Source organism: Zerene cesonia, chromosome 13 (assembly GCF_012273895.1).
Source record: "Zerene cesonia ecotype Mississippi chromosome 13, Zerene_cesonia_1.1, whole genome shotgun sequence".
Taxonomy (NCBI): domain Eukaryota; kingdom Metazoa; phylum Arthropoda; class Insecta; order Lepidoptera; family Pieridae; genus Zerene; species Zerene cesonia.
The window spans coordinates 8,585,464-8,601,240 of record NC_052114.1 but is presented as its reverse complement, the minus strand read 5'-3'; the positions used below and the strand labels follow the sequence as shown (position 1 = coordinate 8,601,240).

The 15,777-nt window shown below is 29.1% G+C and overlaps 2 protein-coding genes and 1 long non-coding RNA gene across 3 annotated transcripts in view; 1 reads left to right on the top strand and 2 right to left on the bottom strand.

Annotated features, from left to right (window-relative positions):
• LOC119831231 (ATP-binding cassette sub-family D member 3) overlaps window positions 1-1,456 on the bottom strand; it is a 23,828-nt gene extending 22,372 nt beyond the window's left edge. Inside the window, exons 1-2 of the mRNA XM_038354521.1 lie at window positions 1,128-1,456; window positions 596-850 (exon numbers count right to left, since the gene is read on the bottom strand). Coding sequence (XP_038210449.1) covers window positions 596-850; window positions 1,128-1,234 — 362 coding nt within the window. The 5' untranslated portion in view covers window positions 1,235-1,456. The remainder of the gene's footprint in view (window positions 1-595; window positions 851-1,127) is intronic.
• Window positions 1,457-2,622: 1,166 nt separating this feature from the next.
• LOC119831094 (heat shock protein 68-like) lies at window positions 2,623-4,869 on the bottom strand. The gene has a single exon (XM_038354349.1). The coding sequence runs from the start codon at window positions 4,724-4,726 to the stop codon at window positions 2,801-2,803; it is 1,926 nt and encodes a 641-aa protein (XP_038210277.1). The 5' UTR covers window positions 4,727-4,869; the 3' UTR covers window positions 2,623-2,800.
• A 2,662-nt stretch (window positions 4,870-7,531) lies between these two features.
• LOC119831074 lies at window positions 7,532-15,746 on the top strand. The gene is made up of 2 exons (XR_005287878.1): window positions 7,532-7,861; window positions 15,379-15,746. It is a non-coding gene; the product is annotated as an uncharacterized LOC119831074 (long non-coding RNA).
• The last annotated feature ends 31 nt before the right edge of the window (window positions 15,747-15,777 follow it).

The window sequence follows — 15,777 nt, the reverse complement described above, 5'->3', positions numbered from 1 at the left end:
ATTAAAAGAGGGAGGACATTAAGTAATTAAAAAAACATTCTCTTTTGTTTTCTTTTTTAAACACATAAATATTTAAGAAATTAAAGACTTTTTAACGGAATTTAAACACAATTAATTCAAAATAAATAAAATTTAAATAAATTTATTTCGAAAAATTTGTTTAAAAAAATTTAAGAAAAAAGTTAATAATTTTTTCTTTGCCTAAATTTTAGTAAGTAATTTTGGATCAGAGAAATACTTTACAATTATTTAAATTAATTAAAAAATTAATTTTTGATGAATATAAGAACTTATACATTTAAATAAGTTTCTAAATGTAAACATTCTATTTATCTCCTGTTGCACTTTTCTTTTTCTGATATTTCCTATTTTGAACATAAATGCTAATCATACTATTGTTTAATATGCAAATAATAATAACAATGACTAGTGTATGCGTTAAAGAAATTTTGTGTATCATGCTATCATGCTAAAGTGACTTTAAAAAGAGTAACTATCCAGTTACTTAAAAGTACTCATTAGAAGCCTCATTTCATACTCAAATATTTACTAATGTTTCGAATTGGAGTTTGAAAATTCTTAATTAGCGACTCACCCCTCTATATATGTTGTGTGCTGTATGATCCACAAATCGCACATAGTCCTGGCTATAAGTGACAGAGCTATCATCACCATGAAGCCACTCTCCTTGGACCATACACCAGGCACCATAATCTTCCATAACGCCTTCAGTTCTTTGAAAAATTTTGCGTTGACTTGTGCCCTAGGCCCTTTCTTATCTTTGTCTTTAATCATGTACTGTACACTTTCTTCTAAAGTCAGACTGGTCGGTTTTGCATTTTTCTTTTGACTGTAAAAAGTGTTTTTATAAATATACTTTATTACCAACTCTAAACTTCTAATTAACTTTATTGTTTACTCTGATATTGCGTTAATTGCGGAAATGCATTAATTCCTTTGTGCAATTGTGAAATTAAAGTTGTAAGTAATAAGTTTTAATTACTGTACAAATATAAAAAGTAAATGAATATACAATTTAAATGTGTATTATAAAAGTAAACAAACGACCTGACTGCACAGTCTATTGAAAACTATGAAATGCGGAAATCACATGTAGATAATCTTACCTTGATTTTATAGAGTTCTTAACAATCCATGCACCAAGAGCAGCAGATGCCGCTAACGCAATTTTTACGTCTGTCCTTGAAGTAATTTTACTAAAATTCGGTGCCATGGTAAAATCTTCTAGATTGATGAAGCAAACACTTAACGCAATATCTATCACACAATAAATTAACACATTCTGTCACTTTCTACAAAAAATAATACTACCACAATCCAGTGCAGTATAATCACTACTGTAATTATTAATAAGAAAATTCCATCGACCAGTAGTAAATAGGCATAAACTTTACCAGCAAGTTACTAAAACATGACTCTACTGACCTTCCGAGAATTCAACTGACATCTGACAACCCTGACAACATAGTTTGACGTTTGTAAACGCTAGTGTTGTTATATTTAATACTTTAAGTAAGATGATGTTATTAAATATTACACAAGTACTAACTGAGCATTATCTTGTTTATTGTTTTATGATTTATCACTTATAATTAAGCATGTTACTCCCTAGCCTTCATGCAATTTGTTAATTAAATAATCTGTTAATCTAATAAGTCAATATTTTCTATTTCCAGTTTTATTGAATCCTGAATATAGATATAAAATCATCTGCAATTGTTAACTAAGTTATGCTTTATCACCCATATTGAATAACGCTACTAATTTCACAATTTTTCATACAACTTTACAAAAAAAATCGTTCCGGGTATATTAGTTTCCTTGAGTGCGGTAAATTTTAGGAGAGTTGAAACACTGTACGTCTTTTGACATTGACATTTAAAAAAATTTGGTTCTTACTGGATTAGCATAATGTAGAATATAATATGAATAGGTATCTGTAATTTGAGTATTGTTGAAATACATATCGCTATCCGTTATTAAAATGTCTATCTATTTGAACACGTACCCGTAATTTATTTATTGTTAAATAACGTTTGCTTTAAGTATTTCATCTTTAATAAACTATAAGTATTGAAAAAATGTTATATCTACTAACATCTCTCTTTAATACTAATCTCATAACTAATATTAATTTAAATACAAATAAGTAAACAAGATTGAAAGTATCTCCGTCTTTAACATTTAAATCACACTAAACCGATTTTGATGATATTTAACACTAAGAAAGACTAAAACTCGAGAAAGGGTTTTGTCACAAAAGCTAAACTTTAAGAAAGTTAAATATGCATGGGTAATGTAATAGAAACATGTAGCAATACATAAAATTCCGTTTTCAAATTATGCTATCGTATTGTCACCTAGTCCTGTCACAAATTTATCTGTTTTTTAATAGTTTGCCATTGTGCTTTATAATACGTGTGTATGTAATATCAAAATATTTGACTAATGAGTTTCAAGAAAATTTTGTTACAGTGTTGTTTTAGCTGGTAAGGACTGTTTATTTTATGTTGGTTAATACAGTTTAATTTTGTAGGAATTATTTAGGAATTAAATAAAATAAGTTACTATTGAAGTTTAAACCATTTATTTCTAATACTACAAAAGCAGCTCAGTACGTGATCATCTGTTAAAATTGGAATGCAAATAAATAATATAAAACTAATACCTATGTACAAAACATAAATACTTAAACCTAAAATTATATTTATAAAATATAATTGTACTAGGTGGATAAATAAGTAGGAACGCAATTATGAGATCTACACTTTCAATCCATTTAGTCGACTTCTTCTACGGTGGGTCCGGAATGCCTTTGTTGTCCATACTGTTGGTAGTTACCAGGGCCCGCTTGTTGATAACCGTTGCCTCCAGCACCTGCCCCATGCATCTTGCTCATTACAGGTGAACATATTCTTTCCACTTCCTTTTGTTTATGCTCGTACTCCTCTTTTTCTGCTAAAGTGTTGTTGTCTAACCATTTGAGGGCATCATCGCATGCCTTTCTAGCTGTGTCTTTGTCTTGTTGTCCAATCTTCTCGCCCGCTTCATCAAGGGCCTGTTTTACGCTAAACACATATGATTCGAGTTGATTACGAGCTGCCACTCTTTCTCTTTGCCTGCTGTCCTCTTCCTTATATCGTTCAGCTTCAGCTAACATCCGATCGATTTCAGCTTGTGACAGCCTTCCTTTGTCATTTTTAATGACAATATTCTTGCTTCGGCCTGTACTATTTTCCTTTGCAGACACGTTCAGGATACCGTTAGCGTCCAAATCGAACGTAACGTCTATCTTGGGCACTCCTCGTGGCGCAGGCGGAATGCCTGTTAGGTCGAATCGTCCCAACAAGTTGTTATCCTTAGTCATAGCACGTTCACCTTCGTACACCTGGATGGTAACAGCTGGCTGGTTGTCAGAATACGTTGTGAAAGTTTGAGATTGTTTGCAGGGTATCTTTGCGTTACGTTCAATGATCTTTGTCATTACTCCGCCTGCAGTCTCAATACCCAAGGATAGTGGAGCCACGTCGACTAGTAGAACATCTTGAATTTTGCTGTGTTGTTCGCCACTCAATATAGCCGCCTGTACTGCTGCTCCGTAGGCTACAGCTTCATCCGGGTTGATGGAAAGATTAAGCTTTTTGCCGCAGAAGAAATTTTGCAACATGCTTTGAATCTTGGGTATACGTGTAGATCCGCCGACTAGCACTACATCATGAATGGAGCTTTTGTCAAGTTTTGCATCCTTGAGCGCTTTTTCGACCGGTTCGAGTGTACCACGGAATAAGTCAGCATTTAATTCTTCAAAACGCGCTCTTGATACCCTGGTGTAGAAGTCAATACCTTCATAGAGAGCGTCGATTTCAATGGTGGCTTCTGTGCTCGATGACAATGTTCGTTTTGCCCTCTCAGCCGCAGTTCTTAGTCGACGAAGAGCTCTAGGATTATTTTTCATGTCTTTCTTATATTTTCGTTTGAATTCATCCGCTAGATGATTAACCAGTCTATTATCAAAATCTTCCCCTCCAAGATGGGTATCACCGGCAGTGGCTTTAACTTCAAATAGAGAGCCCTCGTCGATTGTTAGTATGGAAACGTCAAACGTTCCACCGCCCAAATCGAAGATTAATACATTTCGTTCTCCTTTGAGATCTTTATCCAATCCATAAGCTAAAGCGGCTGCGGTAGGCTCGTTAATTATTCTTAAAACGTTGAGACCGGCAATTGCGCCTGCATCTTTTGTGGCCTGCCGTTGAGAGTCGTTAAAGTAAGCAGGAACTGTGATAACAGCATCTTTGACTGCAGAGCCCAAATATGCTTCAGCGGTTTCCTTCATTTTCGTTAATACCATACTACTAATTTCTTCCGGCGCAAATCTCTTTGTTTCACCTTTAAATTCCACTTGTATTTTGGGTTTACTGCAGTCGTTAATCACTTTGAAGGGCCAATGTATCATATCTTGTTGGATTTTTGGATCATCGAATTTTCTGCCAATCAGCCGCTTCGCGTCAAAAACTGTGTTATTGGGATTTAAAGCGACCTGGTTCTTCGCAGCATCTCCAATGAGTCTTTCTGTATCTGTAAAAGCCACATATGAAGGAGTTGTTCGGTTTCCTTGATCATTTGCAATGATTTCAACGTTTCCATGTTGCCAAACTCCAACACAAGAGTAAGTTGTTCCAAGATCAATTCCAACAGCTGGCATTTTTAATGTTTGTATCACTTCTTTTCACTTTATTGTAATGAAAATGTCGTATGTAAAATCGCTTCGTCGCAAAACTCGGTGTTTCCACCACTTCGCTTCTTCGTATCGCTTATTTGTGTTTTCAAATACTGATGCTTTGCCGCGCTTACGCGAGCTTTATATAGTGGCCGACCGTGGGCGAATGAGATTCGAGAATTTTCTAGATACTTCGAGGCTGGGTCAATCACAATCGACTTGGGGTGGAACGTTCTAGAATGTTCATTTAATCGACCAATCAACGCAAGACTTTGAGTGAAAAAGATAGCGATAAACTATTTTGTACTTGTGATATTAAAGTGAAACAGAGACAAAACATTTTAAATCTGAGACTCACACATTGAACCCGTGAAACACATATAAATTACATCACAATATGAATACTTGACTTGTATGTCGGTGTGTGCTTACGTCCACATTTATTTTTATTGAGCGGTATTTACACTCGCTTTTATGCTGTTTGCTATCTTTTTTTGATATTTATGCGTGATCAACTTAAATTAATACATTTACAACTATTTTATTTTATTTCATTGTGGATTTTTTAAATGCAATTTTAAGAAAAAGTTTTATCAATAAATGTTTGCTGTGAAAAAATACTACCTACTTTTGTTTTTGTTAAAAAATACCTACTTAATTTATTTGTGGCTAAATATAAATATCGATAATTATGAGAACACTATAATTTTTTAATTTGGTTCAGTACAAGGTCTGGAGTATAGATAGTACTCGTTTATCAAATGAGTAAAATTTCTAGTTTATTAACAAAAACACAATATGAAATATTTTTGCGATTCTAAGTGCGACTCGAAAGTTCTTATCTATATTGCTTTTATAAAGTACAAAGCATCTTTTTCCCGCGGCTTTGCACGCGTACCTTCGGAGTATGTAGTACTAATAGTTAAAAAATAATGTTATTATACATATAAACCTTCCTCTTGAATCACACATCTGTTTAAAAAAAGCCGTATCAAAATCCGTACTTTCAAAAGATTTAAGCATACATGGGGACATAGGGACAGAGAGCGCTACTTTTATACTATGTAGTGCTTTGTTTTATACTATTAAATAAAATGTACTCTAATCATATTAGCTGTTCTAGTTCATGTCTGCAGTTCATATTATCTTATTTATGTAATAAAAAACACCATTACTGTGTTCTATGTTATTATAATAATGTTAATCATGTTTACTGGCAAATAAAGTTCAATTTAATTTAATATACTTTGTTTTCTGAATCTTTCTACAATTTTAATGTATCCGTTTATCTATAGCAGCTGATCATGTCCTTTTTTTCAGACAATGGACGAGAGTGTAAAGCGAGCAGTTGGTCATGTTTCTATGTGTACGTGTTATTCCGCCACACACATACAACTCATGTATTCTCTGGAAATTTCAGGTCTATTGATCTCAATTTCTTTGCTTTGCGCAGCTGCAATCCGCACTGTCTTTGTTCCCAGACCCCAACCCTCTATTAATGTTGCACACATAAAGAAGTATTGCAGTTTCTAGAAGGTTCTGTATATATATCGATAATTTCTACTGAATTGCTGCATTCATAAAAAATGGCACCCGTATGCTGCATAGTATGAGATATAGTAACTTTTTATTTTTATATAAATTAAATAGTGATAGAAAAAAAATTACAATACTTTCTTAATCTCTAGTTTTTCTATTATAACTAAATCAATTCAAATCAATTTTAACTATATAGACGTTGATTTTGCTGTGTATTTCTATATCTATATATGTATTTTATTATCAATTTGAACTGTATTATTTAACAAGTATTCAGTAATTCACGTTATTCATTCACATAAAGATTTGTTTAAGATATAAGTAGAAATTTATTTTCGGTTTTTTTAGGTTCTCTTGTTTGGTGAGTTAACAGGGCCATTCATATTACATACTTAATATCTACCAAAGAAAAGAATTTAGAATTATTATGTTGTAACAAATTTTTCATTTATTCCCAATAAATAAACTTACCTTATAAATTAAAACTCAGAATAGTGCTTCTAAATGAATTTCATTATACCTAAGCAATAATTCTTCTTCTCTTTGTTTAACTTACATAATTTCTTATTTTAATAAATAAGCAAATAATTTCAGTCTGAATCCTTCATTTCAAATTATTGAAGCAATTTTAATAAAATTTAACTTATTTGTTTGTCATCTTTTTACTTTCATTTAAAATTTATTTAACAGATTTGGGTATATATATTTTTATGAACCTCGTTTTAGAGTATCTTTTTTATTAAGGTTTATTTAAGTTAGTTTAAGTTTTCTTATTTTAATATAGCCGATAATAAAACTGAAATCACAGAAAGAAGCTTAAAACTAATTATTATAGACTTTTAGAAAAAAGATTTCTTGGTGAAATTGGCATAAAGGGAAAAAGGCTTGTGTTTAATTAAAAAAATGCTTTTATATTTAATTATACGTGTGAAACACAGTTAGTTACAAGAAAAAAAAAACAATTATCATAGTAAAAAATTAACAACAGTGAACTACTGATTGAAAAGAGTAAATAATATCAATATAATTTTCCGCATCTCTTAGGCTATAATCAGATTTGGAAGATTCTAGAACATCTATCGATCTCTTTTATCCGTTATGCGCTGTCTCTCTCAGACCGTTATCGAACGTTCTAGAACTATTATCCTACTAAAACGTAAATATCGTTTGGCACTAGCAGAATAAGCATTGCGATAGCCTGTTTCATTTCTTCGTATTATACTGCGTCACTGGGTGAGTTCTTGGGTATAAAAGCAGCTGCGCGGGGGTTCCGGCACGATACCTATTTCATTAGAGTAGTGGAGAGGTTCGTAGGTTAGATTAAGATGTATTCTAGGTGTAGTCTCTATACCAGTAGGAATTATAATGTTTTAAAAAATGTAGATTTAAAAGTGAATTAGAATAATGAAATAAGTCTCGACCTAGAGAAGATTGCATAAAATGGATAGCATAGAACGATCCAAGATGGCGCAGTCATCGCCCGGTTGAAAATGTAGGCTGTCGTAACTGCGTAATTTGGTTTATCATCGAAAAGATGGGAGTGAAATCGCCCCGGGAGGCAGCAAAGATATTAATAATAAGGTGGGTGTGATTTTTTAACAATATTTTTTTTTCTTTTAGTAAAAAATAGTCTCGTTTCTGATAACGAAAATAAATATATCTTCAACGACGTACAGTTATTTGTTAATTAATTAAATAGCTTATGTTTCACGTTCTGCTCATTATTAACAATAAAGTTAACATTCCAAGGATTACGTTGTTAACATACGTCGTTTATCCAATCTGAGTAAACAATGCAATCATCAACATAAATATTCCGTAGGTACGTCATTATTAGTAACATCGTAAAAATTACGTCATGTTGAATTTTAATTCGCAACAACAATGTAAAATTATTTAGGTTATAGGGTAAAAAGAATCATTATTTTTAATAGATATAGATATGTAATGATAGCTTGTGAGTAATTTGTATACGAACTGAGTGTACCTATTTGATTTGTATGCTTTCGTCTAATATTGAAAGTGAGTAGATTAATTAATAAAAGAACAAAATATGTAACGATACGCATCGCGTATGATTTTGTATTTGGATTTAAATTTTCATTAAGTTGAATGTAAGTAGGTACCTAGTACAGTTAATTCGTGAAGCATAACGCAAACAATATTTTCAGATGTGCCACAACTCAGTCAACAAAGACTAGAGATGGATCAAAGGTACAATTAAACAAAGGCATAGACTTGAAATTTAGGAATGTAATCGACCAAATCGCGTAGAGTTGTGAATAAAAACGTAGTAAAGCAAACGTAGGTAGGAAATAATTAAAGTATAGCTAGGTATCAAATACAAATATTAGAATATTTTTAGTAGAAGAATGTAGATAATGTTTTCGGAAACTAATTGGCCCAATATTTAATTATTAGGTAAGGATGTTTAGCAAATACTAAGAGTGATATTAAAGCTAGGCAAACTTGGGAAGTTTTCTTATAGAACTCAATAATTTAAATAGATATAGTAATTAGTATGTATATTTATAGGATTTAATAAAATAAAAAGTATTGCTGATACCTGAATTATAACCAGTTATAAGAAATGTTATTTGTAGGTTCATGAAAGTAGCTTCGGTGTATGTCCAGTAAATAAAGCGAAAATTTAAATACGAGTAGCTTGTCTCATATAGTATCAAAGTAGCGAAATTAGGTATTAAGAGATTTGAAAAATAGGTTCGATCCACAGAAACCGAATTCGGCTATAAATGTTTGTAATTAGGTATACCTATAAAGCTAGTTTTTAATAACAACAATATTATTTTATCAAGACGCAATATTACAAAAAAATCAAAAGATAAGAAAAGTATTAGGTACTTATAGTTAGGAAAACAAACATTACGAGATATGTAATCACACATATAAATACTACAAATGAAATAGTTTAGATAGGTACGATAAAATTTTCAAAAATCGACAGAATAAATTGAATGAACTAATGAGCAAAAATAATGCATATGTAATTAATTATAAAATGTCAGAAATATTCATTTATATTTCTTAAATATTAAAAAGTAACAGAATAGATAGAAACGTTAGATAATAGCAATGCAAAAACGAATAGAAAATGAAAATATTTTTTAATTAAGCATTAAGCTTCGATTTATTATAAAGACGTATTAAAATACATTCTACATATTTTTAACGGACGAACCTACGAATTATGAAATATTTCTAGTTTTAACAGCTATAGCCAGCCTAGGCTAAGCTAGGCATTTTAGGTATTTATTTGCATTTAGATTGATTGTAGAATATTCGTTTTGTTCGTAAATACATATTGATAGTACGCAGAAAAGATCAGTGAGATCAAATTATTTTTATAAAAAGTGTATGTAAATCAAATGGATTTAAGGTAGTTTATGATTGAATTGTACATTGTACAACTAAAACGTAAATATTAGTAATTACGGATGGCTAAAAAGTTTATATACCTGTGGTTTTATGTGTAGCCTGAGACAATTAAAAATAAAAGAGGGCTAGATTTCGAGTAGGTACAAAATAAAACAATTTATACAACAGATGGATCACTTAATCACCGAAAATGTGTTAAATGATATTGAAACTACTGAATGTATATAACTGAATGAAAATAATAGTAGAGCAAAAGTAATAGGTAGTCTGCATTGACAAGATCATCATTTTGGTCAGAACGATTAATGTAAAATAAACAAAAGCAAAAATTATCTATTTATATTTTAATACCTAATGATTTAATATTTTAACATGAGAATATAAAAAAGAGGATCATTAGAACTTAAATTGAAATAAAGGTACGGTAAATATACGTTATCTAATGAATAGATTTTTACTTAACAATTATGAAAGTCTTTTACGAGTACAACATTTATGTAGGTAGGTAGGTCGGTAAGGTAAAGACCAAAAACAATATTAGTACTAAAGATTATGCGTTGATAAAATGATTTTAATCTAAATAAGTGGAAAAAGGTCAATGAAAAATTTGAATCAAAATAAGGAGACTAAGTTATGCGAGGGTGTCTTTAGAAATTGGATTATAAATATACAATTTAATAAAATGGAATTTTATACTTAATACGTTTTTAAATAAATAAATGCAATAAATACAACTTAAAATTGTGAAAAGTTTTTATTTTGGTACAAAATTAATGAGCTAGTTAGCTAGATAAGGTAATGAAAGGATAGTTTAGGAATTATAAACAAAAATCCAATTGGATTTAACATTGGTATTTATATGAACGAATTGTTGCAAAAAGAAACGGGCGGTATCTATGAAATTGAGTAATGAAATTGATATGGTCTCATAAAAGTATAGAAGTGTAAATATATTAAAGTGTACATTATATTGACTTTAAAAACGAAAATAGCCTTAAAGAATCTGAGGCAGGTTTTTTTGTCTAATAATATTTTGTTTGAAAATAAAAACAAATATATGTAAGTGTCGTAAAACAAATTATATAGTAAGGTCACAACCGCACACATGAAAAATAAAACTTGAAATAATTATATAAATAGACAAAATATGACTTAATACAGATACAAGGTACGTAAGATATCGAATAAAACTTAAACTTAAGTTTTATATATAATATAGGAAAAGATTGAAATGAAAAACTGAAACGAGTATAATATGAAAATTATTGTTCAGTATTATAGAAATTAAGGTTATGGTAATAATTAATGATTCATAAAGTTAACTGAAAATATTATGACAATATTATGAAATTAATGTATGGATAAGGTGAATATCAATGTACGTACGGTAATAAACAATCGATGATAATCATAGCAATACATATAAACAATTTACTGCAGAAATTACGATGAATTTTAAATGATTGGCGTTAAATTTTGAAAGATTTTTTCATGGAAAACATAGGAATCAAAACTATATAATTTCACATAACTGGAGTACAACATAACCCTAATAAGTAAATTACTGGGTTTTAATTACTTTTTCTTTTAATTTGATATAATTATAAATATAATTATCATCGTAATTAAAATGCCTTTTTTAATTTTATGGTTGCTAAAACAGATTTTTGATGAACTGTAACTGAACAATACAAATATCCAATAAATGAACAACGTTATGTTTATTGATAAACATTTAACTTTGATAATGGACAATTAAAGAAAGATAAGTAATGATAATTATTTTGTAATTATGTATTAATGGAATATAAGAAAAGCATTCGAATAAAATATATAAATATATAAAAGTAAACGATATTGTGATATAAGTATAATGTAGGTATGCGTCAGAAAGGTTGATAAAGCAAAACTAATTTTTTAATATATTTGAAAATTTTACTGATTCGATAAGTAATGGTTGTTTTAATGAGTATGTTATAAGTAAGAAGCGGTTAACTGTAAAATATATGAAATAGTGTATTATTATTTTGGAAACATCTGGAAATATTTCTTAATAGATACGGTATAATAAACAATATTAAATTAATATAAAATCACAAGATTACAAACCATTACAATTCAAAAAGGAGAATAGACATGAGTCTGATATCTGATCTGAAATAGAAATGTAGTGTAAATATAAAATCGCAATTTCCATACATTTTGTGCTGTGTAAAATTAATAGAAAAATGAAAATAAATTCTCCAAAAAGTGAAGTACTAATAATATGTAAAAGAGAATAAGATATAATTTAAACTTCGCTACCTATACGGAGATAAGTTCGAATAAAATGAGCTCATGTGTGAATCAACTTGTGTTTTAGGAAATGCTAGTTATTGGTTTTTCTAGGTAATGCAACATTTATTGTAATTAAAGGGTTAAAAAATAGAAAAAATATTGATAATGAAACCGATATCGTTTGAAGCAAATTATTGAATTTAATTAAAAATGCAAATATAGTATACTGAATAGAAATCAGATAAAATACAAATTACGTGAAAATTTTATTAATATTATATAAGAAATTAAATGTGTTCGGTTTGCGTATACCAATTGAAAATTTTAAATGGTATTAAAAATATTGATTGAATAAAATACAAAACCAATTGCATTTTTGTACTAATTTTTATTCGTGATCTCAATTATTGTTCTGATAATATTTATTAACTATTTGAATAGATTTGTAGGTAACTATTGGTTAACGAATTGTCTTCCAAGTAAGGTTTCAATGGTTAGTTATATTTAAAACTACTGAGTTTTTAGGCATTGTCGGAAAAGCAAAAATGTGTCTAGGTAAAACAGAATAATGAAATGGTAACCGTCTTCAAATCTATCAATAAATAATAGTAATATTCAAATAAAAAATGAATTAATAGTTGAGCAATCTATAATAATAACGAGGATTACTATGAGGAGAAAACTAAGAAAATAAATTATTTGCAAATGAAACTGAATACTAATTAAATTCAAGATTAACTCATTGTGACATTTAGAGACCAAACATTTATGTATATAAGATATAGCATTATCTTTATAATTAAGCCAACGAGAGCATTTTTATAATTATAGTGGTTATTAGACAATAGATAGAATAATATTAACATTTAGGGTTGATACACGCGGATTATATAAACAAAAAGAAATAGAATATAAATTATGAAGTAATTAATAAACCAACGTTTCAATTTATATAAGTAGAAGTTTAGAATAGTGATATGGTCGAAAAATTTAGTAGGTGTGAAATAAAAAAGACGTGAATTAATAAACATTAGGGGTTTGTACGGACGGAAATTATAACAAGAATTGGAATTATAGTATATAAAAAAAGTGAATTTCAATTTCAATGTTAGTAGAGTAATTTATAAATTAAAAAATGAGAAACACAGACACCAGATAATGGTAGTGTAATACTAGCTATCACTATTCTATTTAAGATATTTTTTATTTATATAAAACATGGAATGATTTAGCATAACGTTGGAAACTTCTTTTAATTATGGGATTATTCTCAACCCATGTAGAATGTTGGGTTTGAAAAGATCTTTGCTACTTAATAGTTATATAACAATGAACAGTAGACCTCCACGATATTTTAAAATAAGCTACTTTAATTAAGGAAATACAATAACAATTTCATGACAAAAAAGCTCCTTGACAAAGCGTGTTTAGAATAGTTTAGAAATAAAAATATACAATTAGGTTTTGAATCAAAATAAGAACGATTGTTTGTAGAGAAATTAATATTGATTAATTAATAGTTCTAATGTCTCATGAACGTAATTATAGAAATTATACAATTTTGTTCTTGGTACTTAAGAGGCTATGTAGGGTCCTAAATGCAACTTCAGAATAACAATAATAATTAAAAAGTGTTAAAATAAAACCATTTGACATAGTGGTTCTTTATTGGAATTGAATATTTTTTTGTGAATATTGATTATTTAAGATATTGACAAAATTATGAGAACTTAAATGTAGGGGAGATTAGAATTCACATTAAATACTGAGTACTTAGTAGTGATAAAGTAGTAGGTAGGTAATATTATGTAAGAACGTTAAAATATATTTATTGAATTAATTTTTTTGATACGCTACAATACGATAATTGACGATAAAATTATTTTTGCATGCACACTGTTTGAATTAAATTTTTAATGATGTGTAAATGTAATACAAAATCACGAGAAATCCTATTTGGCTTGAATATTTGATTGGGAAATTTGGCTAATGTCTATAACATTTATTGCATGTGTTTTTTTTTGACACTTTAAATTGCTTTAAATTTTGCTGCATTTTTTTAGTATGTTTGTGTGTTAGGTAATGTGTATAAAATTCTGGACTTTAAAATTTTAAGTTACTGTTAGATCTAAAAGTATCTGCGTAATTCTAAAATAAACAAATACACTTTAGGTAGGCATAGATGATACCGTATAATTTAAAAGGCGGCGATTCATAAAAATCACGAGAGGGATATTTTTAATTTTAAGGAAAATATGTTTAAGACGGAATAAAAAAAATAGTCAAGTCTAGTTAACCTAACACACAAGTGTATATTAGAGTATTTTAATTAAATTCGCGAATAAGCGAATAGAATCATCAAGAATAGAATCGAGGAAAGGAAACACGTGTTATATCATCAATTTTTTTATTATTAACAAAACCATGTACATGGTTTACAGGCTTCTCGAAAAAAGAATATAAAACACATGATTCTTAAATTATTTAATCATATTTATAAATGAGGAAGTAAAACGAAAAAAAATCCTTAAGTGGGTCTAAAGATTATTAAAATAGTTCAACCTTCAAACAATTAATAGAATGTTATTACGCAGTAATGTTTAAATAACAAATGTGACATCGCCAAAATTGTATCGAGTACCTTTAGCTTATATTAAACATAGCTAAGCGTTATCTTGGCACTGCTTAGGTATTTTATGATCTTAACGTTAGAATAATAGAAGTGTTTATTATTTTACCATTTGAAATGTAACGAACGTAACAAAACCATTATACACGGTGTAAGTTGGAAATAATGGTATTTACCACAGCCTTAAAATAATTAAGTATACTTCGAATTCAAAAAATATGTGACAACACAGATATATAAGGTTTTACATATTTTGTAATAAAAATGAATTTGTATTACGTCATGAGTTTTAGGTTAAGATATAATTGTAGTATAATATAATGGAAAATTACAATTAATACAATTGAGTTGTCGAGAATGATGAGTGATTGTACGTTAATTACTTATAACGAACGTTAAATTAACTATACATTATATTAAACTTTCATATATTAAATAAAAACCCTTAATTATATAAGTACAAATATAATTAACTAAGCGTATATACATATTTATTATAAAGCTTCCACTTTATAAATGGCTATAAATGGCCAAAATTTTAAACAACGAGTTGAATACAGATTTATTTCAAGAATTATAAATTCCAGTTCATGAATCATTTATGAATATACAATAAATACTATTCAATAACGTCCATCAAGAAACCATTGAAAGCGTGAAGTTTAATATGATTATAAAGTTAATTTAAAACTGCATTGCATGCGTTTACGTTCTAATAACACTTGATTAATGTATCGTTACGATTGAATTTCAGGAGTTTGATTAACTGTGTATTGATGGGTCGCTTTTTCAACAGAGCCGGGTTATCACGGTCAGGCAGGCAGGTCGCATAGCCAACGTTGTTGTAGGCCGCTTGTAGAGCCTTCGTATACCCTTGGTCGCGACGATTTTGTATCATCAAGGAACCCCGGTCGTCCGTAGAGAAACTTCCCCGATTAGGGATTTTCTTAAATTTAAATTAAGTACAGGTATATAAAACTAGTTCATAACATTTATATAATAGTTACACAATTTCGTACACATTAAGACGAATTTTGCTTCAATAATTCATGAAGTTTTTCGACATCGCACACATTTACATTTTTTAAACAGATATTAATATATATTATTTTCATTTAAACGAACATATTCGGATCTTATTACATCCTATGTGTAGATATGACCTAAAAGCGTTACAATGATAAACATTTAGGAG